The following is a 25917-nucleotide window of genomic DNA, read 5'->3' as shown; positions in this document are numbered from 1 at the left end:
ACCTGAGCATGCTGCAGATTGACCTCTGAGCCTAGGGTAGACATCACCATGGGACAAATGAACCAAGAGCCAGGTGGAAGAACAGAAAGACCAGCCAAGGCCTCTCTAGATGGGGCACCGCAGCTCCGCAAAACATTCATGGTCATCGGTTCACCTAAAGGCATGCAGGATGCTAAGTGCTGTGTTTCATGGCTATAATCTGTATAAAATGAAAGGTGAGGGAGGGGTGGTATTGGGACAAAAAAGGGCAACTAGGGAGAGGAAACTTTGGTGTCAATGTCCTCTTTTTTTTGCTATTCTTCCATGTGACCCACAGGTTATATGTGTGAAAGTACAGTATGCAGTCCTGTCAAAATCAGTTGAATCAAGTCCTACTTACATAGTTTCTTCTATATGTGAGAGTTTTGTCTCCTCCAAGAAAGAAGGGCATAACGTAGGTTATATTTTATGCTAAGTGATAAGGATAAAACAGAATACGGAAGGTGCAAACCACTCTGAGAAACAAGGGCCCGCAGCTGTGGTGTGGAACACACGCAAATATATATATTCAATGTCTAAACTGACAAGTTGTCACAACTTTAATTAAGGAATCTGGTCATCATGATGAAGGATTAGCCACTTTAGTGCAAAAAGCGTTCTACCTTTCCATCCACTGAACCTCATAAATATACAATTGATAGTAAGTATATCTATGTTGACACTGTTAAATGTTCAGCTGTGTTGCATATATTAGAATAACAAGCTAGGTTTATTTATAACAAGAAAATGCAGATATTTCAGAGCTCTGCTGAAATTATGGAAGAAGCACTGCTGAATACAGAATTTGGAGGTGGAAAGGATCACTTCTCAGCTACTATTTCATTTCTCTCTGCACTGTGGCTGTAGAAAGCTTATATTCCCCTCAGGCATTCTCAATAGTTGATTTTCAAGCTATTAAAGTGTCATTTAAAATAACCACAGTATTTTCACTGTGTCCTTTGACTGCCTGTCCCATTGTCCTGTTTGTTATTTATTAAGTTCTTACAAATACTTGACCAAACTTTTCCTTGCTGCAACTTGATATAATTACTTCCTATCCTAGCTTTCTCGAGCTTGGATTTGACTGTAGGTTATTCATGAGCCAGGAAATACTACTGTATTTACTGACCTGTGACAAGACTTAGGGCAGGACTGGTAGAAAGCTGTTGACCAGCAACCTTTGTGCGTGTCAAAGAAGGGATCATGGATTCCTATTGCAATGTGCTGCAGCTTTCCAGATGCTGAGGCACTTGGAAAAGGCAAAGAGGAAGCACAGATCTCTCGGCCAGAGAAATCCCCCTCCCTCCAAAGTCTCACTTGCTAAGGGCTGTGTTATCCCTGTTCGGCAAGAGGTGTTTGTAGCTCCGTTTTGTCTCCTGGTTGTCACAGTGCTGTAGGTTATGTCTGCCCTCTGTTCAAAGGTGTGATTGCAGCACATCAGGTGTACACAAGCTAGCATAAGTCATGAGTCCTGGTAAACTGGGAAGTCTTGGTTAAAAAAACAGGAATAAACCCCAAATCCAAGTTATAGCTGTAGTATAAGAGTTTCTAGAGTTAGTTTTTGGTTTTACATCAGGTGGTTATTTTTAAGCACATACTTTGCTTTAAGGAAGAAAAAGGAACTGTTCAAATATTTAAGGTAAAATATGTTGAAGTCTTTTGCTGTATTAGTGGTACGGTCCTCACAAATGCTTTTGGAGAACACAGTAGTGCTGTCTGTACAGCACCAGTGTACTGATAGCCCCAGAGCATGCATCATCATTTAGTATTTTTTATTTTTATTTTTTTGATTGAAAAAGAACCAAATCCAGTTTCAAACACCCAAAGCTACCAATGCAAAGACAGAATCAGGCATGCTACTGAGACCTGAATACCACTGTCTGCTATCACATTCTTCTTTACTAACTTAATTCAAGACCACACGGTTTATTTGCTTTCAAGTAGTTAAAAAATAAGTTCTGGACAATCCTGGGTTTGCTTTTCTTTTTTTCTCCACGCTCTCCTAGCATGTTTGGTGCTCAGATTACATGGAAACACAATATACACCCACTTGTCCCTTAGTTGTGGATATAGTTCAGGATTCCCTTCAAATGAATTTGAAAACAGTCCAGTATTTTAGTGATTGAAATTGACGTAGTCTATAATATAACTCTCCTGTAACCTGAATAACTTGTCAGGAACTGCAGAATAAAATCAAGCCATGCCTTTAGTGGAAATAAGCAGTGAATTTAGATAAAAGTAAATATTATAATGATGTTTGCTCACCATTTATTTCAAGGAGGCTGCCTTTATTCAAGACGTGCAGGAAAGTAACTTTTGGGGGGTTTTTGATACTGATACAGTACTAAATGATGAGGAACCTTCTAGAATACATTTGTCTCTCATTTATTGGGTGTTTATGAGACTTATAGTATTTTAAAGACCATAATCCTCTGTGATACATTGTGGCTAAGTCCTTCTACATTATTTTACATCAGAAACTATCAGAATATTATTATTTACTAATTTTCAGTCACTATTATAGCACAAAGCCCAGATTAATCTGCTTTCCTAACGTTGGGTGTGCTGCCTTCCCTATTGACCGCAGTGAGGACCACTTGAGGAGTAAGGCATTAATCAGAGGCAGAGACTAAGAGCTGGAGTAGGCAAGAAAACTGAACATTCTGGGGTTTTCTCCATTGCCTCCACCTTGGAATGGTAATAAGCAGCCCAAAAGCTTTGGCTTTCTGCCTCCTTATGTCTGGACTCTAGGAGAGTTTGTGGGGCAGCAGGACAAATACAGGACATGCAAAAGCAGATTGATTCTGCTTTTTGAGCTGGATTTTGTGGTTTTGCTTGATAGCCTGCCATTCCCCCAGCAAGTGAACACAAGTCTGTGCTCCTGTGTGGGCTGCAGGTGATCAAGGCTCAGCATTTTCTCTCCTTTCAAGCTGGCAACTTTGCCATCATCTCACTTCCCTAGCAAAAAAGATTCAGTACAACAAAAAAAAGTTTTTTTCCCTGAAAAGTGATTTTAACCAGCTCTGTTCTCCATTTGACCAGATTTATCCCCAGAGCATATGTTAACTTTATCATGCAGTGTAATAAAAGTCCCATGAATTCCCTGTGTTCTCAGAGAGATTAAATAGCTATAATAGACTTTTTCCATCTATTAGTCCATGACTTTTTACCAGAAAGACATCAGAGATACTGTAAACTGGGAATAGCTTGACATCTGATGTTAATTATTGAAATACAAGGCATGGCAAGGCAAAAATAACCCCAAAAGATACACAACTGGTTTGCTTTTTATCTTGAAAATGACACAAATGACATACCAGTAATTTTTTCTGACCTAAGTTTTAGAAGTGTAAAGATCACAAAAACTTTGTCTTGCCTCTGTTACAGTTTTTACATCTTCACATTGTATTTATTACAGCAGCAAATTTCTTCATGACATCATATCCAAACTAATATAGGCTGTTAGAGGTAGCTATTGTCAAATTGTCACCTTTGGTCTTTTATGGCTAAGTAAAATGCCAAGTGGTGTTATGAGCAACATTGTGTTCAGAGGACATTTCAGGCTAAAGAGCAATACTGTTAGTGTCTTACATCAGGTAGACCACTGGACTGGTATTCAAGGTTTTTTATTCCATTCTGGCATTGGTTTGCTGAATGACCTTGAACATGTTGCTTCACTTTTCTATGCCTCTGTTTCCCCAGCTGTAAAAGATGGATAATTGCATTTGGATGAATTTATGAAGTTCTTTGAGGCAGATGCTTGTGATGTTTCCTAACAAAAGCATCCCAGTAGGAAATTTTAACTAGCACTAGTTCCCATTAAAGTATAATGTGTACTAAACAAAGATGTGAGAACTCCGTTAGTAGCCGTCACAACTCAAACAAAGTGGCTCTTAGCAGCCTGATGTGTGCTCCTGGCTTCTCACATTATCTTGGGCATTCTGGATGCTCAATTCATTCTCCAGTGATTCAGCTGAAGTCCTGCCTTGGCAGCTCACATCAGCTCATCCACTGGCTTCTCAAATATAAAACCAAAGTTTAATAATTTTGGGGGGACTAGAGCCTCCCAAATGGAGTACAATATGTCTAGTATATCTATTCTCACATGCTGCATACAGCATTTGATGTACTCTGCCAAGACAGAAGTTTCAAACTCCACAAGCTCATTAAAAGTTGATTAATCCTCTGTGTAAAATCACTACATAATTCCCTTGTAGAAGAATTATGATTATAGCCTCAAATGCATTCTGGATGGTGATTTCAGATGGGCAGTAGATGGAGTAAATGGGTAAATTTAAGTAATAGGTAATGAACAAAAAAATCAGGCATCCTTAATGTTACAGTGGTTGTAACTGGAAGCTGCACAATTTTATGTGGAATTGTACAGTGGATTAGAGCAAATAAAGCTCGGAAAGATCATAACCTTTTTGTCTTTCCTTGCTAATTTTAGATTTGATCTACAAAATAGAGCTTGCTGGAGGACTGGGAGCCATCCTTCTTCTGCTTATTTTGCTCGTGACCATCTATAAGTGCTACAACATAGAGTTAATGCTGTTCTACAGACAGAACTTTGGAGGAGACGAAGCAGCTGATGGTAAGCAGTTGCTCATGAAACTCAGTACATGCAATGGAAATCTTTCAGAGACCCGAAGTGATGAAGCTTCTAGATTGAAATGGACCCCAAAAGATACCTACCTGCTGCCAGTTTAAGGTCAAACTACTAAGCACCCAACAGTGTAAAGCCCTAAGAGTTTCTCCCAAAGCCCCCTGAAATCAATGAGTCTTTTCACAGAAATGTCACTGGGCCGTGCCATAAGCAAATGGGAGTCAGAAGAATTGTTCGTGAGTCTGTTACAGAGGCTTGAATGTCATTTGTTAGCTGATTCCTCAGGAGAACTCTTCACGTTCATGTGTCCCAGTGCCACATATGCCCAGGATCACTTCTCCTGAGATCCATACTGTATGTGGGCAGCCCTTTCACCAGGTATTTTTCATTAAACATTCCCATTGAATTGTCTTCAGGCTGCCAACTAACTCCAGTAACTAGTGAGAGGTGGTTGTTATTGAGGCTAACTAGTTACCTCAGTTAATTGGGAGACTGTAAACAACTTAGTGGAAATGTACAGCTTGCCTGGAGAGTATGTTTAGGAACAAACTGGGCTGTTTTTCAGTGTTCTTCCCCCGCCTTCCCTCTCACTAGCATATATTCTGTTTGGTGCCTAAAGCTAAACATGTATTTTTAAATTGAAACTTTAATTCTCCTGAATATAGAACATTCCTGCTCCTATGAAGCTGGAATAAGCCCTGGTAAACTAAATCCAAGTGCTTTAAATCCTATTATTATATTCTTAAGACTTCTATTATAGCATAATTAATATGTTATTACTATGCATATAACTAGTATCTGCTAAAGATCTGAAGTGCGGTATTCAAGTACAGCTGCCCAGGGAAGTGGTTGAGTCACCATCCCTGCAGGTATTCAGAAAGCACGTAGACAAGGTACTCCAGAACATGGTTTAGTGGGCATGGATGATGGTTGGACTCGATGATCTTGAAGGTCTTTTCCAACCTAAATGATTCTATGATTCTACTTTTCATAGCCCACTGCAACACTTATGAGTCATGTAGGCAGTTTGGAATGGTATAGCTAGAAAAAATAATCTATTTGAAAAAAGAGCAGGGAACACATTTCCCCTATTGTGCCAAAACAATGTGCAGTTGCACAGACGTGTTACTCTCTGCAGTGAACATTACTGTTATCAAAACAATAAATGTTTCTGTTTAACACTGGGTAGATACGAAGTGAAAATGTTTCGCTACAGTGAAATCCATAGGAGTTTTGGAGAACGAGTGGTATGACATCCAGGGCACTTTAGAATGTGGAACGATAAATAGCAGGAATAGAGATCAGGAAACTTCCTCTTTCTCAATCTTCATGAGTGAGTGGGAAAACCTAAAATGACGCTTTTTTTATACTATACAATACTGCACAATATTTATACTAATACCTAGGAGAAAGCGAAGGGTGAGATTATGTGGTTTTGGAAGTAATTTACCTCTAACACCTTGGGATTATACCAACATAACATCCCTGGTTCACACCAACAAAAAGGAACCCGAAGTGGTATCTTCCTCCAGATTGCTTTGATTTATTTATCTTATGTTTTCAGTGTGAAGCTGCTGCATTTTTAGTCATGTAACTTCCTTGGTTCAATCGCTTTTTAATTTATGAAACAGTATTATTTTCTAGTTGTTTAGAGGAAGCCCCGTGAGTACACAGGGGGGTTTGTGTGCGTGTTAATTCTGAAAACAACCTTTTATTTTTCCAGTGTATGATTTTAGAACTATTGCAGCTTTGTGTTTCATTCTGATCTTGGTGGGTTGACCCTGACTAGACACCAGGTGCCCACCAAAGCTGCTCTATCACTCCCCTCCTCAGTTGGACAGGGGAGAGAAAATATAACGAAAGGCTTGTGGGTCGAGATAAGGACAGGGAGTGATCATTCACCAATCATGGGCAAAACAGACTCTACTTGGGGAAAATTAATTTAATTTATTACCAATCAAATCACAGTAGGATAATGAGAAATAAAACTGAATCTTAAAACACCTTCCCCCCACCCCTCCCTTCTTCCCAGGTTCAACTCCACTCCTGATTTCTCTACCTCCTCCCCGCCAGCAGTGCAGGGGGACGGGGAATGGGGGTTGGGGTCAGCTCACCACACGTTGTCTCTGCCAATCCTTCCTCCTAAAGGGGGAGGACTCCTCACACTCTTCCCCTGCTCCAGCGTGGGGTCCCTCCCACGGGAGACAGTCCTCCACAAACTTCTCCAACATGAGTCCTTCCCACGGTCTACAGTTCTTCATGAACAGCAGCGTGGGTCCCTTCCACGGGCTGCAGTCCTTCAGGCACAGACTGCTCCAGCGTGGGTCCCCCCACGGGGTCACAAGTCCTGCCAGCAAACCTGCTCCAGCTTGGGCTCCTCTCTCCACAGGGCCACAGGTCCTGCCAGGAGCCTGCTCCAGCGCGAGGTCTCCACAGGGTCACAGCCTCCTTTGGGCATCCCCCTGCTCCGGCGTGGGGTCCTCCCTGGGCTGCAGGTGGAGATCTGCTCCACCATGGACCTCCCTGGGCTGCAGGGGGACAGCCTGCCTCACCATGGTCTTCCCCACGGGCTGCAGGGGAATCTCTGCTCTGGCGCCTGGAGCATCTCCTCCCCCTCCTTCTTCACTGACCTGGGGGTCTGCAGGGCTGTTTCTCTCACATCTTCTCACTCCTCTCTCCACTGCTGTTCCAATGCTGGGGGGTTTTCGCCCCTTCTTAAATCTGTTATCCCAGAGGCGCTACCACTGTCACTGATGGGCTCAGCCTTGGCCAGCGGCAGGTCCGTCTTGGAGCCGGCCGGCATCAGCTCTGTCGGACACAGGGGAAGCTTCTGGCATTTCTCACAGAAGCCACCCCTGCAGCCACCCCGCTACCAAACCCTTGCCACGCAAACCCAATACACCGATCCTGCAGAATGAAGGATGGAGACAGAATGTTACTGAAGTCAAAGCATATACAGCGATGTTTCTTTCTACTCACGTCAGCTATAGTGGAGACATACAGAGCTCCCATGAGCAGTCAGCTGTATAGATGCAATTGCAGGGTCCTTTTCCATTTAGACATGTATTTCTTTAAAATAGAAGATTTGGAACTCAACAGATTTGCTTTATTCCTATTTCTAAAAATATCCTATGTAAGCAATGTTGGACACATTCACTTCCTGAGTTGTGCGTAGCATTGTTTTTAGAGAAAATGATACTGAGGATTAAGGGAAGCCATTTAGAAAACGGCTCCAAGCAGTGCTGCGTCCAAAGCACACAAAGCAAGCGGTGGGCAAGCATGAATAGGTCCTTCTGCAATGTCCTGTGTATGTGAAGCTTGTGAAGAGGGAGTCGAGACCGTAGAGATGTGACACAAGCATATGGACTCACAGGAGCCCGGGGCAACTGGTTCTGTCCACATCTTGCTTACCTGTATGGTGAATAGAGGTGACTGGAGAGGGCAGTTGTACCCACACAGCTGGAAGGGGCAGGAAGCTCAGGGACCGCTTGCACGCAATCAGCGCGCAGCTTCCACGCTGCTTTATAACCGGGCGTGTCGGTGCTCTGGGGTTTGCTTTGCTGCCTTTGCAGAGCTCTCAAATGTTTGCAGGGATGTTTGCCCCCTGGATCAATTGGTGGCTGCCTCCTTTTAAAAGGTTTTTGGCAGGCTTTGTTAGGGACAGGGTAGCAGGTTTTGGACAGGCCTCCAAAGCTGACTGGCCTTTATTTCTTTGCTGTTTGTTCTTCTGTCATCTTTCCATCAGTAAGTACTATTTTTGTATGCTGTTCATTTTGGAGAAATATCAGCAAGCCAGGTGGACATCCTCCCATGCAGCTATACGCTAGGCAAATTGCCTTTTACAAATATATAATTATTCATATGCTTTGTCTGTAGCTCTGACCCTCACGGGTCTGGCTTTGTGTCAAGAATTACAATTTCAAGGTCATCAGGGAACATATTGTATTATGATTAGCTATTTTTTCTTTTTATCATAATATATTGATGATTTTTAACCGCTTTAATTATCTTTCGTGCACTTTTCTTTACAGATAATTAGTACTCAGCAATCCTCCGTTCATGCAGTTTTGTCCTCACAACATTAACTATTTGATTTTTCATTTTCTGTAAATAATGGCAGCTGAGCTCTTCCCTGGAGACTGAATTGCTGAAGGTTGACTTTTTCAATATACTATTTTCCATTACTGCAGAGGAATAGCGAAGAGAAATGTCACTAAGACAGTCTGATCCCAGCATGGATCCCATGCTCGATAGTGGTGCCCCTTCTGTTCCTAGCACAGTCGCCAGTGCTTAGCTCCGTGTTTCAGATGCAGAGAGCTGGAGACAAGCCCCAGTGCTCTGCAGGAGGAGGAGGAGAAGGTGTGTGGCCCTTTCTAGCCAAACCACTGTGTCGCAGTCCCACTGTCCTCATGTGGCATTGCCTGGGTCCCCTCTGTCACCCACTGCCTGCCTCTACCTTTTGATGAGACTTTGCCTCCACCCCTAAGCTGCAGGCAGAATGGAGGAGCAAGTCTCCCCCTGCACCCCATTTGCTCTTGGAGTTATTTCTCTCTCTCATACTGCGAGCCCCAAGTATTTAAAATATCCTGGATCAACTGACCTCTAAAATTATGATATTGGTTTTAAAAATGACAAGATTTTCTGAAAAAATGCTTTGCACTGTTTGTATTTGTCAGTATTTTCTGCATAATCGGTATTCATTTGAGTTAAGTCATGTATTTTCTCAAAATTACTTGTGCAAAGAAGTTTTCCTTGCTCAAAACTTTCCAAACTTTCCAGGCTCAAAAACTTTTCCAAGCTCAAAACTTTTGCATAATCATAGCACTCCTGAGGCATAAGGGTTGAAAGATTTCCAGTTAGCAATATGTGAAGGATTAAAATAAAAAATTCCAGCTTTAGTATTTGTATCAAAATTTTGCCCATGATCTTTTCAGATGTGAAATGGGTACACTGGCCACATGAAGCAGAGTTACTAACTAGCTCAACGTGCAGAAGAAAACTGAAAGGATATCCTTTGTCCGGATCTGAAAAAGTTCTCTGTGGGACCCAGATTATATGTTCCTGTGAAAAGTCCCAATTTTGTTGGGAAATGCTTGATTGTTTCAAGAAATAATATGATTTCCTAGTACTTTCCTGTATTCTTTATAGTGCTCTTGCAAACAGCAGACTGAACGCGAATTTGTTTTCTTACAGACAACAAGGAGTATGATGCGTATCTTTCATACACCAAAGTGGATCCTGATGCGTTAGACTGTGATAATAATGAAGAGGAGCAGTTTGCACTTGAAATTCTGCCAGATGTTCTAGAAAAGCACTATGGATATAAGCTCTTCATTCCGGATAGGGACCTGATCCCTAGTGGAAGTAAGTATTTCTGACCTTTCAGTTTTAATTCTGTCTGATATGTCATGAAGGCCTGGACTGTGCGATAAGTACTAGATATGGGAAACCTCTCTTGGTGAAGTGGTTGTGAGGATTGGAAAAGTTTCCTCAGTACTGCAAATTTGAGCTCTAGGTTAGAGCTTGTTCCTGCACCGCTGAAATCAGAGGGAACTGCCACTGATTTCAGTGGAGGCAGGACAGGAGCAAGACTCTCCTACAGGGAAGGCTGCAGCGCTGCAAGCAATATTGTAGTCCAAAATCTCTACATCAGACAGAGGTAGCTAAGCAGGAAACTTCCCCCCAAAAATTTGTAGTCTCTGCTTTATCATTGAAAATGAAATTATTATTTTTTCCAGTAATTATTTGTCCATAGCAGCTTTACACGTAAAAGTCATCTTTCCCATTGTCTTTTATTTTATTTCCTAACTTTGAAGTCTCATAAATAGCTACAATAGTTTCCCAGTTAATGGTATATGTACAGTTTTTCATTAGAGTTTTGACCAAGCGTTGCATTTTTGAGAAGTGTTGGTATCGTGTAAGTAATTGGTATTTTGTGAGTAATACTGATTCTTCAGAGGACTATGTACAGCCCAGGGATCCGATGCTGTTTTCCATGCTGACGGTGAAATACACTTGTCCATTTCAAATCAATTTTGCTGCCATGTCTGAAGATTCAGCAGCACCTTTGGATGTCTGTACCAACAGTTAATGCTTTTCTAACTGTAGTTATGGCATCTCTTCTTCCAGATTCATTTTTGGACAAGTCAAAAAAGACCATGAATCATATGTATCATGTTGATGAACTTTTAATGCACAGTATGTTTGCTTTAATATCACATTTATTTGAAATGCTACCCTTGTGAAAAATAAGCTTTTTTTACATATTCTGTCTGCAAATCACTTGCATGAAAAATATTAGACGAGAATATGAACTTCTCTCTGTGTATGCTACTGTACAGGAAATATGAACATTTTCACAGCAATGGCTGTGCTGGAGCAGATGTCCTCAAACATGAAACAGCTAGAACATGGCTGCATTAGCAACCTGCCTGCCAAAAGACTTGAAACTGCTGCCTTGCTGCTGCCAGACCCCAGTGCCTGCCCCAGAAGTTGGAGCCTACTTCTTCTCTGACATTTGAGGGAGCTGGAAACAGAGCTCCGAATCCTGTACCATTGGGAAAGAGGAGTCAGAGCGTAGGCAGACATCATGCAAAGTCCCGTGTAGTAGCTTGAATTTCTCATGTTCATTTGCAGCTCCTAGGTTAGAGCTGCTTCCCTTATTCCTTTTGCTCTACCCCTGCAAGGTGTGAGTTTTACTCCCTTAATGGCATATTCCAGAAATGGGACTTGGCTCATAGCCGCCTTATTTCTGACAGTACAAGCAAGTAGTACTGATTTTTTTGATATTATTAAGAGAAAATACACCTTTTTGTGTTAAAATTCACAGAACTGTTGTAAATAGTTGTTTCATATCCAACAATATAGCAGTTATACATAGCAATTATACAAGTGAATTAAAGAGTTTAAAGCTAGCCCTTCAATGATAACTATACTAAAGCACAGATTAATCTGAAATTAGATTCTTCTTTCCAATTGCTGTACCAGCCAGCATGGTATTTTATTTTTGTCTGGTTTTGTCAGTCAGACACTCAGCAAATACTTGTCATCACTTTCGGTATTCATTAAACCTCTCATGAAAATGTAGGGTACCTGAAAATGTCAGTTCTCATTTACGAACATTCACAGATTTAATACGTCTTTTTCCTCTCAAACTCACTTCTCCAGTGTTATGAAAGGGCCTGATTCTAACACATGGAGCTTTAAGAACGCTTAATCAGACATAATGACAATGCAGAATAAAATGTGGAACTGCAGTGAGTGTGATTTGCATGCTTTAACTTTGAAAAAGATATGGGGGAAGGCATTTTATTTTGAGGAAGCAAGAGGGTTGGAGAGGTGATGGGGAAGGAGAGAAGACTCAGACTTCTGTATTTGTAAGCTCTCCGTGTGCGCTAGAGAAGTGGAACTTGGCTGTGTTCTGCCTAATGCTCACCAGTCTTACAGGGACTTGCAGTGCTTAGTGAAGAGAGGCAGTGTGATGTGGTATGGAGCTGCCAGAAACTTCAGAGGTAAACATAATAAATTTTAGAGTGACTGTCTCAAAAAGTGGCAGGTATGACAAAATATATAGCTCTTCAGGGTAGATTTCTATAGAAAAGTGGGGGTTTGATCACAGTTATCTTTTTTATTTTAGGAAATACCTCTTCTCACGTGTACCGCATTTCCTCGTCTTTTGGTGTAAATGACTTTCAGTGTAATGTAATGCTTTCCCACTCTCCATTCTGATGTGTTTCCTTCTATATCTTGTGTACTTAAATGTGTGCCATTTCACCAGTACAGCAAATAAGGTGTGTTTTGTAAGGCTGGTTGTTTCATATAATCTCTGCAATTTTAAGGTGCTGCCACAGGAGGGTGTGCATTATTGCGCTTCCTTCCTGGCATGAAGCAATACATACAGCTACTACTTGGATTTGAGAGCAAGCAAAATATAGATTTGTTAAATAGCATTTCATTAACTTTCTTGCACGCTTCTGTGAACAAACTGAAAAGCTGACTTCAGAAAAATTCTGGGATAAGTTTGATTATGTTTTTGTCCAGCTGGTTCATCTCTAACCTCTGGGGAAAAGCTATGATAGGCTCTGCATGTCCCTGTGCAGCCGAGGGAGAGATTACAGCCAGATGTGCCTTAGTTGGGATGCGTGTACCCAGCAGCGAGCTCCGTCGCGCTGCATAGCTGAGCTCCGCGTTTCAGCTCTGTGCTGAGGACCATCTGTTTCAGGGGTGCCCATGGGGCGACTGTTGCTGTCCCTAGGACAGAGGTGATGGCTGTGGGGACTGAGGCCACCTCTTTACCGTTGGGAAGCAGATCCCTGGCATCCAGAGTTCAGGTCAGATGGGGCTGAGTCATGTTTCGCAGTAAGTGTTGGTTTCTGTGCCCTGCCGGGATACAGGTGTTATCCCAGTGGAGCGTTTTGTCCTAGTGGGAGAACCACCGTGAAGGATGATGCCAAGGGCCTCGGTGATGCCCACCACACGGTGGCTAGCAAGGTGTGCGGTGTAAGCAGCAAGGCCAAGTTTGTAACCCAGGATTTGAGTTGCGTGTTATAGGAAGTACTATAGCAGCTATTCTTTTTTAAAGAATATTCTTTGGTCTTAACAGAGTGAGTGTTCTTCGTTCTGTCAAAGCTGACAGCACATATATCTTTCTGCCTAGGTAGCTAAGGCATAACTGAACATGTTAGCCTGTATAAGGAGATTGTGAGCCCTAAGATACAGTTGCAGTTGTTACTAAAGTTTCTTAGCGGTTATCATTTTTTCCACCCTATTAGTTTTCAGGGCTTTTTTAACAAACCCTTTCCGGCAGCAAGCACTCTTAAGTCCTGTGAGCTTTTTAATTCAGCATTAGAATACCTGAGGAGACTGAACAGTTGCGGGGGACAGAAATCAGAGTAGTTATGTTTTTACCTGAGCCATTTTCTGTCTTGCTAAGGATGATGTGTCTACAGAAAGATCTGTTTGCACTTGACTCTTCTGAAATTGGGACTACATCAGAGGAAGCTATTTTTCTCACATGGTTTCTGCAAATTATTTTCAACTGTGAAAGTGAAGAGGTCAAAACTGTCGAGTTGGATTTTTAATGCCAGCAATATAAATCTATTAGAGCACTGTCTAGTTGCTCTCTAAGCATATGTGCATTTGATCTTGACAGGATTTAAAAAACACCAGCAATTCACTCCGGCTCAGCCCAGGGTATAGAGATCAGGCACTGAAAAGAACAATGATGATGGAATAAAAATCTTTGCTTTTACTGGAAAAATAAGAGGTTGTCAGCACAACAGGAATGCGCCTAAGGCATGTGATAAAACGCACCCAACAGTCAATATTGCAGTTCTGGCACTTTGTAGTTTTGTCTGCCCATCTGTGTGGTTTTTGCCTGGTGAATTCCAGTTTCCTGGGCTCCTGGGTGAAGAAAGCCCAGCTGGCCTGTGTGCCTGGGGTTCCCAAGGAGCCTTAATTAGGTATGGGACACCGTTTATGTGAAATGGAGATAGAGTACCCAGCTCCACAAACTCCTTTCAGAAGTCCCTGGTTGTCTGTTCTGTACAAATCTTACACTTAATGCCAGGCATGGGCAGGGGTAGCAGGGATACAGAGGAATGACAGTTGAAAGTGGAAGAAATATGAACAAAAGCCAGAAAGGCTGGCTACCCTGTAACAGCCCATTGGAGGCCACCGAGGTGGTCAAGGAGCTGGAGCCCACAGTATAAGAGGAGACCCCAAATGAACTGTATTTCTTGAAGTAAAGGCCAACAAAGACAAAGCCAAGGAGGAATCTTATTGTTGTCTTTCCAATGGAAAGCACAAAGATGGAGACAGACTCTTCTCAGAGGTACACTGTTGTTGAACAAGAGGCTGCAGGTATGAGTTGCAACACTGAAAATTCCATTTAAACATTTGGAAAATTTTCCTCACCGTGATGGTGGTCAGACACTGGAACAGAACCCAGAGACACTGAAAAGAAACATCCAACCTTGGAGGTCTTCAAAACTGTACTGGACAAGGCCCTGAGCAATCTTACCTGGTCCTGCTTTGGGCAGGGTATTGACCTGGAGACCTCCAGAGCCCCCTTCTAACCTGTATGAGTCTATGAATCCTTGTTTCTAAATATCCAGAATTTTGATTCCAACATCTATTGCCAAAACAATTTCACCAAATTCACCCACCTCAGACACTTTAGTCTCCAAGGAGACATCCCCAGAGCTGCCATCCTTTCCTTCTTAATCCCTCCTTCATTTGCCATGTCAAATACAGAAAGTCTGACAATGGCTAAGGGAGTGCTATGCCGGGAGGGCAGTGTGTCATGCTGATCTGCATTACTTGTTTCTTTGTGTTGAACTCATCAGCTGTCCCTTAGCTTATACTGGGATTGGGCTCTCTCTGGGCAGGGGCCATCACTCTGCTCTGTTTCAGCAGTTCCAGCTGCATTGCTGTTCTGGTCTGAGCTAACAGAAGAAACAGCTTTTTAATAAATAGGAAAAGCAAGACATGCAATCATTTTTGTTATAATAAAGTAATCAGAGTTAGGGTTTGGGAACTCTTCAGTTAGGAAACCAGGACTGAATTATTCTTCTATAAATAACTTTCTCAAGTGATAGTCACACTGCCAAGCACAGAAAGGCTGGTTATTTTCAGAGTGCCAGGAACCAGCCAGTATGGGGTTGATGGTGGATACTCTTTGGTTCTTGTGGTGCTGCAGACCATGCTTCCCAAAAATATCTGTAGGAGTTTATATGATTTCTGGTGTTCTTTCCCTCTCCCTCAACTGCTTCTGCAAATCGTCTGAATATGGTTAGTCAGTCATTTCTTTGTGTAAGCAACTCTGTGTTCATGGTGTTCGTTAATTCCTTGCTCTTAGTCCACTTGCATATTAGGTTGTCTGGGTTTCCTTCCAGGCTGTGGTTAGTGTAGCTCATTCAAGATGCAATAGGCAGTTATGCATGATTTAATTGCAAATGGGATGCGTGTCTTGGACTTCTTCAGTGCTTCAAACTACAGTTTGGCATCATTACACGTTGACAGTGTTCGGTGAGCACATACTTGCTCTCAGGTGATCTGTCTTCGTTACAAAAGGGCAACCATGCAAAACCTATGTTTGTTTATGGGTCTAAAAGTTCTTGCTGTCCATACCTCCTTGGGCATTGCATTGGACATGATGCAAGTAAGTTACTGATAGAGCTACTCATAATTCTATTTTTTTTGACCTATGCGAAATGCTAGCATTTTGAAAACAGTTTTTGTGCCGTATTGCAAAATGGTGTTTCAAGGGGGGGAAAAGGGATCAAAATTTAAAATGTTCTTTTTCAGTAAAAACAAGTGGGTTAATTCTAATGCTGACATTTTTACATTCTAGTTTATGATAAAATACAAACTTTGGGAATTAAAAATTAATAATTCCATATTGATTTTTTCAAGACGACTTTTTTTCTCCCCTCAGAATGAAATATCACTGAAGTTGACACCTCCTGCAGTGAAAGTGAGGTTTCAGCAAAATGATATTTATCTGATGGAAATAAGTTGGTCTGGAATCTTGCAGTTGATCCTAGTTGGCGATGTCATTCCTGAAATCCCTGCTCAGTTTTTTTTCTTGAAAGTGAAACAGAGCCGTTGCCTGCAAATTACTTCTTAGCTCATTGGAAAGGTGAAAACAACCCTTTCTCGATCCTACATTGCAATATACATTGCTTGGATTTCGTATCTTCTAATGGATTGAACACTTAAGACAGACAACGGAACCTGTGGTATTTTGAGCAGTCTCAAATTGTGAAGGGAAAGGAGAGCAGGTGATTTAGCAGCTCACACGTTTATGCAGTCAGTCTGGTACCACTGGAAAAAATAAAGCTTGAATTTCCACAGACAATAATCTGTCCCCCTGTGCTTTTCTCGCGGAAATGTTTAAGTTGTGCACGTTGGACATATTGTAGAGTGCACCCGATGGAACCACGTGCTCCAGGGAAGTTGTCACCTACCTTTAGTAGCAGTTCCAACCTGAAGTTACTGGGAGTACTAAGTACTTCTGGACCAGATGGCTGGAAAATGCGTTTGCCTTTTCATTTGGGTTTCCAGTTTCCTATAATACAGTGTATTTTATCCTCAGTGCACCAACAGACCCCTGTACATTGGCCATGTCTATCGGTGAACCAGCTGCAAACTTGGAATTTGAAGGAGCACCTAGTGGTCATTTGTGAAGGTGTCTGTTTAGTCATCTGTAGAGAGAACTCTAACTTGTTGCAATATCCAGTAAGTAAGGTGGGCATGCCAAAATATGGGAGAGGCACAGAGGGGAGAAGTATCCATCTGAGAAAATAGGGAATTTTTCCTGTCTTCTTCCCACGTCATTCCCTGTTTGACTAAAGCAAAGTCTGGTGAGTTTTTGATTGAGATGGTATAATGGATTATTGCTGGGTTGTTGCTATTGAAATTATTGCTGCTGGATATTTGAAGAGATGGAAGTGGAGTGATTTTTTATTTTGTTGGTTTCGTTTTTTTTTTTAATTGGATGCATATAGGATACGCACGGCTGTGCTTAGCACTAACCTGGATATGTGGTACTGACCTACTGACCGGTATTGTGTCCTGCAGAGAATTGTCTTGTACATAGCAGTGTTCTGAGTTGTTTGAAGGAGGGATGAATATGTCTCAGGAAAGATGCATGATAGTTTGTTGTTTTACTGTATCTTGCAGATTCAACCTCTAATGATGAAGCTTCCCACCTAAATTCTTTCTTTTTGGGAGCAGAAAGAAAGGAAGAAAATGAAGAGTCTGAGCTGTTGATACATTGGGATAATCTCTTTCCATTGTATTGAACATTTCTACCTTTCCTTAAGTTTTGTTTCACCAGTTCTGCTTATCATTTTCTCATTGTTGCTGATTCTCTCCCCTCTCCGCTGCCTCTCCCATGGATTTTAATGTTGAATTTTTTCATTAATGAGTAACTATTTTACACAGAGCAATGTGGGGGTTTTCCTCATAAAATATTTTAAGAAAAAAAACCAACAACCAAACTGTAACTGCTGCATGATTAAAGAGTCATAAAACATTAACTAAAAGTCAGGATTGTTGCCTAGACATTTGTAATGTATGTGTATGTCTTAAATTTTTGTGTGTCTGTGGGATGTTTGCAATTGCCTCTTTTTTCCATTTGTGAAAGAAATTCTTCTTGCTGCTAAGTGGTGAAATAAAACATTGGTAAAGGCAGATTTGATGCTAACTATGCCTTCAGTCTCATGAAAATAAGCTATTTTAGAATGTTCCTGTTGGCCTATTTTGTAGCTATTTACTTTACTGGAAGTGGTGTGAATAAGCATGCTGTGGTATGGTGCCTGGGACTATAAAAATTAGTCTTGCAGTAACAGATGTTGATTAATGATGTTATTTGTAATTGTTGTTCCTGCTAGAGGGCAGTGTGTGTAAGAGAGGCCCTGCCCTGTGCTGAGTAAAGATCTGTTCTGTGCAGCTCTTGTGTCCAAGTCTTCATTTATAACACATGCTTCTCCTCTGTTGTCAGGCGGCACATTCTGAGTAGCATGGTCAAGAGGTTTATGTAGTTTAAAAAAAAAATAAAATTATATCCTGTCTCTAAGCTTGCAATCATAATGCTATGCAACCAATGAACACTTTTCTGACCTTAGTGGGTTTTTTTCACGTGATTTCATTTTTCTGGTCTTGACCCAAAACCCATTGAAATTTATTGAAATCTGTTCATTTGAATGGGTTTTGGATCAGGTCTGTAAGTAGATCTCTTTCCCATCCTGTTCCATGTCAGACCAGTGTGATTGGCTTCTCTTCCCTACCATCCCTGGGACAAGTGAAACTCAGGGATCCAAGTCCAACTTCAAGAATATTTTGTAGTTCAGTAAGCTGACATCATGGAGCTAATGATGGGGCTGGCATTTCTGCTTACACTGATCATTTGCAACTACTTGGCATGCATGAATAAAAGAAGAATACTATTTTCTTTGTCACTGATGTCTCAACAAATAAATACCTCCAATATGTTTAAATTTTCCATTTGTTCCTGTCACTTGTGAAGTTTCTGTTAATACCTTGGGGTACATAGAAGCACAGGTTTGTGATATTAAAACAGACCATTGGGCCACAAAGAATGTTATTGTGCTTTTGTGGTCAATACCTAAAGAAGAAAGAGCTACTACCATGATGCTTCTATGCAATAGCACAAGTTCTGCATGTGATGAGGGTTGATTTCTTTTTGAGCTTTTGCAAGTTACAGTTCATACACCCTGCAGCACCCTCATGTCCTTGCATCCAAACCACAAGAACTGCTTCCCAGAGTGTGCTTCCCTCAATGCGATGTTAATCATAACCAGCGTTAATGTTAAAATTTACACAAACGTTACATTGATCTTGACCTATATTTTTTCAGTAAGTGAACTGTGTATTTTTAGTCACTAATGCATCTACACAGTGAGGATATCATGTAAATGTCATTCTGTTGAGATAAACAGGGAAAAACAGTAAAGGATGGAGGGTGTTACTAAGGAGTTTTCTATATGTACTCCATAAATGGAAATATGTTGTGATACACTATCCTATTTTTGTTGGACTATATTGTGAAATGCCCCTTGTCTTAAATGGTGTGGATCAGTAAGGTGTAGGATTTTGTTATACTTGATTGCAAGCCTAATGCTTTGATACAATAGACTTCTTTATTCTTTACTCTTTCTCTCTTTCTATAATTTGTAGCCTACATTGAAGATCTCACGAGATGTGTTGAACAAAGCAGAAGACTCATTATCGTGTTAACTCCAGACTATGTTCTCAGGAGAGGATGGAGTATTTTTGAGATGGAAAACAGACTCCATAACATGCTAGTCAGTGGAGAAATCAAAGTTATTTTGATTGAGTGTACTGAATTAAAAGGGAAAGTGAATTATCACGAAGTGGAATCTTTAAAGCACACTATCAAACTTCTCTCAGTGGTCAAGTGGAAAGGACCAAAAAGCAGCAAACTGAATTCTAAGTTTTGGAAGCGCCTAGTCTTTGAAATGCCAGGGAAGAAAAAGGAGGTGGTGTCTCGGCATCAGGTCCTGGATTCTGCAGAGCAGGGCCTTTTTGGAGACCTCCAGACCGTACCTTCTCTTGCCGTCACGGGCACTTCTGCCACGTTGGTAGAATCGCGGGCTGATTTAACTGATTACCATCAAGCAGACTCTGTGCAAATGAGACATTATTGCAGAGGATACGAATACGATGTGTCAGCAGCAACATTGCCAATAGCTTCCATAAGCAACCATCACACATACTGTAACATACCTTTGACACTACTAAATGGACAGCTACCTCTTAACAATACCATGAAGGATCCCCAAGAGTTTCACAGGAACAACCCATTGCTACCTTTATCAGCAAAGGAGCTTAGCTTCACCAGTGATATTTGGTAGTGAACATCAGGACTCTTTTGAGATGCTTCATGACCGCCATGAAGACACATTTTTAAAGAACTTTGCCCTAACCCCATGGGGTGAGAAAACATATTCGAAGCAGCAGCACACTTGTTTGCTTTTCTACTTGAACTTTTTTGTTTACATTTACAAATTATTGACAAAGGGGGCATTCTTTTGTAACTCAGTAATGTCCTTCCTGTCTTTTAATGTACAGTTTTAATGCTTCTTTAAAAAGGAGGGGGGGGGAGAAAAAACACATCCCATCATTTTACAGTAGGTTTACAATCTGGGATGGATAAAAGGTCACTGTATATGATCTCCAACATCCATACATATTTAAGTGTTAGTATTTGAAATACACGGAAGTTGTTGGGTTTTCATATAGACTTCAGTACAGTTTGAAATTCTAATCGTGCTACGAAAATTATTATCTCCTGCACAGACCACAAGGGGTGGATCATTCTCAAAAGGAAGGAGGAGGAAACCTTCCCGGTAACATTGTCTCGCAAGTACATTTTAGAAGATGACCAGCTGAAACAATGCCAATGAAGCTTGATCAATAAAGTGCATAGTAACAGTTACTGCAGAATAAATCACCTGCTCACATCAGCATCTCTTCATTTTATTACCGAGGCATGTTGTATTGCTAGTCAATGGTTAGCAATGTGGTTTTATTAAACAACTTACTAGAATATTGGAAGATGTTTAGGAGGATTTTAAACAATTTTTCTGTCGATTATAGATTATTTCACAATTTTTTGCAGATTTTTAATGACTTTTTTTAAACAGTTTAAGTATAAATTTATCTGTCTGTCGGTCAATTCATTAATTTGAAATTTCTTAAGATCTCTTGAGCTCTTTTAAGATTTGTAGTAAAGGCAATGTAATTTTACATAGGATTTTTTTTCCAAAATCAGTAGTTACGATTTGAAATTAACCTTTTTGTGAGAACATCAGCAATAGAAAATAATTATTACAGCAATATTCAGAGATGAAGTGCTAAATTATTCAGGTTTACTAGTAGTCTGACTTCAATTGCAGTGATAATCACCTGAGACAGTTCTCTCTCTGTTTATCTACCTGTCAATTTATGTACCTTTTAAATATGGCCGAAGCAGGAATATTTCTGCTCTCTGTGCAACTAGTGAAAAGTAATATTTTTAAGCAGCTGGTAAGATCTTGCATTTCTCACTTATGAGAGTGTTCCCATCAGTCAAATAGGATACCGTCATTTATCTTTCATGGAAGGCATTCTTGCTGCTTGTGGATGAGAAGCGTTATACAGGTACTCAGCATCAGGCATTACTACTCAGCGAGTTGAGTTTTCTTTGGACCAGTATGTTTCGTGGAGATTTCCATACTCAGTTGATTAAGGGTTGCAGAGTCAGACCATGGAGACAACAGTATTCAAAGAAAAAGCTCCAAATAATGAAGGCGGAAGCCAGTTTTGCAGTTTTTGGCACGGCTTTAATGAAAACACAGTAGACGTGAGAGTTTTGTCTCAATAAGATCTGCTGGAGCAAGCTCCCAGAAATATTTTTATGGCAAGCAACCTTGCCTGTATTTCGGTATGTTTTTAGCGTTGTTCTCTTTGATTGCATGAATAAAAGTTAGCACTCTGCACTCAGCTGCCTGTGGTTTCATCAGCAAACAAGTTCAGTAAATCCTTGACATTTTGCAGTGGTTCCTAAATTGTACCCTACAGTCAAATGGAAACAAACACTGACCTAAGACTTAAAAGTATCCAGAATTGGCCCAAAGGCCATGAGAATCATCTCAAATGTGCAATAATTCATAGAGGTCAGTATTTTTCCATTGCTTCTTTCCCCAGTTTTTTATTCTGTGCCCTCTTACACCAGTTATTATCTGTAAGGTTTTTATTAGGTTCGAAATAATACATGTTTCTCTTGTTTTTTCTAGCATTATTATGCATTTGACACTAACACCGAAAATGGAAGTCTAGAAAATATATTAATTTATTACACACTATAGGACTATAACTTGCTCTTTTGTGAAGTTAAGTTCCGAACATATAGGTGTTTAATATACGTATTTTTCTACTGAGAAAGAAAGTGATTTTACCTCCATTATAAATATATGTATTTCAGCCTCCCAGAAATTTACAAAATTTGCACTGTTTTATAAGTGTTACAGACTGTTTACACTGGCTATGTTCTTTAATGCAAAGTGTAATTTAAAAAAAGGAAAAAAACCTAAAAGAAAACCCTGCATGAAAAGAGCTGCATATGTTTAAATGAAAAGCTGTACTTTTCATTATTTTCCTTTCCACATTACTCTAGAATCTGGTTAATTCACATAGACTGTTCAGTGAGATTTTAAACCTACTAGTTCTGTATTAAGCATGCAAACTCCAAAAAAAGAAAAAAAAAACATATGCAGGTTGGTCTGCTTCTTTTATTTACAATGACTAAATATGGGTAGCAAATTCATTTACCTGATGATAATATGTCTCTTAGAGCAGTAGCTATTCAAAAGCAAAATGCAGTCATGTTTGCATTGAGGTAACATGAAAAGAACAGTTTTTCTGTCATTTTGCAAAAGCACATTGTGTGTCTGTGTATCGATATCTTTTAGTTATAGATGACAAGTCACAATCTGCTTTAAGATTTCAAAGTGTGTATTGAGTACTACGACAATATATACGTGAATCAGAACCACCTGTACCCCTCTGCTTTTAGTATGGGGATGGGGACCTGAGCTCAGGAGGCCTCTCGTTGACTCAGTTTCATGTAATACCAGTATGACGTGCTGGAGGCCAAGTGCTTTCCGTAGGTAGCGCTTAAGGGTCTGGAAAAAATACTGTCAAACAGTGAAACGCATCCATCGGTGAGACTTGGGTGGCACAGGGACCGGGAGCTTGTCCCACGGTGAAAATCACCTCTGTAACAACCCTCCAGCGGGGTCCCTCGTGGTGGCAGCGACAGCTGGATCAGGGCCTTGGTGGCAAAAATGTTCTAGCTCATTCGTGTGAACGTCATTAGCTGAAACAGAAGGGCATAAGGGCATTTTGCGTTCCTCTGTCTCACCAAAGCCGCGTACTTATTCAGCTGGATTTATCGGGAAGAGGCCAGGGCACTACCCCGACAGTGCTTGGTGCTGCATCTCGCTTGTGCGACTGTGCAGCCCTCGCCACCCCCGGCTCGTCAGACTGTGCCTTCCCCAGCGACAAAATCACCAGCAGCAAACACCCTTATTGCAACCACGTCGGGCTTCTGATTTGGGGCGTGTTCATTTTAAAGATGGTTTATTATAATGTTTGGAAAACTACTGTTTGTATACTTACCTTTGTGCGTGATGTGCTTCAGAAGCAATTATGGTTTGAAGGTTGTATATAAAATGAGCTAGAAATTGGAAACCTATTCAGCCTCTATAGATTTTATGTTCCTAAAGAAAGTTCAGAGAGAAAACAGGGTAATTTTAAATTAAGTAACAAAGTAGAGTGAATATTGACAGTTCCTGGGGGCCGTGTGCTGGACCAGTGTTTTAATAATGAATATTCCTTTCTCTAGACAGTGGATGGGAAACTTGTATAAAGATATTGTCATACTTTGCCTACCGGTCTGCTCCAAAACCCATTCAAGCCAACAGAAAGAGTTCCATCAAATTCAGCAGACTTTGGATAAGGCCGTAAAACCTTAGGTTTACTGTGTACAGAGGAATAAAAAAGGCAAAAGGGAGAGAAAGAAGTCAAGAGAGAAAAAAGTCAAGAGACTAAGAAGCATTTGCTTATTTAATCTGCCTAAAATCAAGCTTATTTTTGTCCCTGTTTGGTGCGGATATGCTCCAGGACTATTCAGCCTTGGGAAAGGAATTTTGTTCATTCTTTGTTATAAACAAGATAAGGACTTGGGAATAAATAACAGATACTTGTAGGAAAAAAAAACCCCGTGGTTCTTAAGGGCTTCTAGTCTGCTCTCAGTAGTTCCTTTTGATTCAACAAGCTTTCTCTGTTCATCCAAATGCATAAGCACATACTTAAATTCCCCTTAATTCAGTGAGAAATACTTTACTGAGTAGGGGCCTGGAAGAGTAGTTCAGTGCCAGAAATCACGGCATTTAGCAGCCTTCGGAATCGTGCCCTTATGGAGAGCCTCAGAGCAGCTTTTCTGATTTCAGTCTCTGAATAGATGCGAGTGTTACGGCAGAACAGCTGTCAGGTCTCACAGTCCTGGTTACAAGAGAGAAAGTCTTCAGTGCTTGCTAGCCTGGCAGTGACATCTCCCTGGGAACTCAATGGTAAACGGGACAACAATGGCTTTTTTCATTGTGTCCCAGTTGGGCAACTGGGAGCTTACCGCATGGGCAGCGGCCATGGGATGGCTTGGCTGGAAAAACTATCTGCAAGAAACCTCCACCTCCATGCAGCATTTGGTGCATCTTCTCTTGTGCACCCTTCTTTTGTGCACCCTTTGAGGTTCATGCTGGGACTGCAAAGTTACTGGGACACTAGGAAATAAGTGGGGAGTGTGAAGAAGGGAGAGGAAGAAGAGAGGAATCAGAGTCCAAGGGTTTTCCAGGCAGAAACACTGATTCAGTATAGCACAATGACAGACAGCTCTTGCATGAATGCCTCATGTTTGTCCACTATTCAATGGATGCTGGGCAAAGTTCCCCAGAAAAATACCATTTCTTGCCAGCTCATTTGCTTCAGAACCCTTGTCTTGATAATTTTAAGATTAAATTTCAGTTTCCTGTTGGATGGGAAACTTTCTTGGTTTCTTCCACAGGAAAAAAACAAAAAAAAAAGCTGCTGCTTTACGTTTTCAGAAATTCCCCACAAAGTAAGAACTCATGCGTTCTGCTGGTCCTGCGGGTTCGCAACTCGCGTGTAATGCCAGAAGTTTTACTAGATCACCTCTGGTGAGGTGGATGAGGTGGTGACTGGTTTCTGCAGTGCAGCGGATCCCATCGCTGGAGAGTACAACTGGCTCTGGCATTTCAGCAAACCAAACTGCTCACTTTTGCCATTGCCCCGTTCTACCAGATACTCATTTCCAATAAGCGTGGTCCAGAGTCAGGAGAAAAGCGGGTACTAAACATTACTGTTTAGGACTGTCCCAGCAGCAGTTCTGCAGCTCTTGCAACATGTAGTTGCTCTATCAGTTTGCACTGGTACCATCCCCGGGGGTCTCACTCTTGCAGTCTGCTGAGCAGTGCAATCACGGCCAGAGCCGGTTTTTCCAAAGCAATTAAGCCACACAGGAGTCAGATCTTATCAAAAGTCCATAGCAATTAGTCCTGGTCCTCAGTTCTTGTATTACCAACATTAGTTAGGGAGGACTGTGAGAAATAATGACTGCTCTGGGCAGCAGAGCTGGAAGAGCTGCACAGTGGTGGCAGTGAGCCAACGGGCCCTTCGTCGCGCAGGTCAGGAGGAAAACGGGTACCTGAACATTATGATGATGTTCATTTAACGTAATCAATATTGGTCTATCTGCTTATAAAATGATGAAAAATACATAAAAGTACCTTCCTCCATGGTCTTGAAAGTATTTAAGCTTTTGAAATTTCATAAATAGTAGTATTAAAACAGTTCCATTTTGGCAGTAGTTAGCACAGCAAATGTTAAAAATACGGGATTTTTTAATACTTTGTTACAGGAAGAAAGCAAAATTTGAAAATGGAAAGTAATGGCACATCACATTCTTGCAAACACAAGAGCAATGTTCTGAAATGTACTTTGCTTCCCTAAAGAAATGACGCGAAGTGTTTGCGATGGTGAAGGAAGGACGGCTTTGCAATGCTTACCACAAGAAGCTATTTGATCACTTCAATGCCACTGGAGAAATGCAGAGGTTAATAAGGCTGCTCCAAAGACGTATAAAACAATGTCTGAAAAAAAGGAAACATAAAGTAAAAGTTAACGAG

General features: G+C 41.0%; 1 protein-coding gene across 1 annotated transcript in view; it reads left to right on the top strand.

Annotated features, from left to right (window-relative positions):
* The window catches only part of IL1RAPL2 (interleukin 1 receptor accessory protein like 2), a 402287-nt gene extending 379584 nt beyond the window's left edge, over positions 1 to 22703 (top strand). The window contains 3 exon segments of the mRNA XM_029997043.1: positions 4469 to 4612; positions 9818 to 9988; positions 19328 to 22703. Coding sequence (XP_029852903.1) covers positions 4469 to 4612; positions 9818 to 9988; positions 19328 to 20025 — 1013 coding nt within the window. The 3' untranslated portion in view covers positions 20026 to 22703.
* The last annotated feature ends 3214 nt before the right edge of the window (positions 22704 to 25917 follow it).

This window comes from Aquila chrysaetos, chromosome 21 (genome assembly GCF_900496995.4).
Source record: "Aquila chrysaetos chrysaetos chromosome 21, bAquChr1.4, whole genome shotgun sequence".
NCBI lineage: Eukaryota > Metazoa > Chordata > Aves > Accipitriformes > Accipitridae > Aquila > Aquila chrysaetos.
Note: the sequence above shows the minus strand (reverse complement) of the source record. Positions and strands in the feature narration are given on the sequence as shown.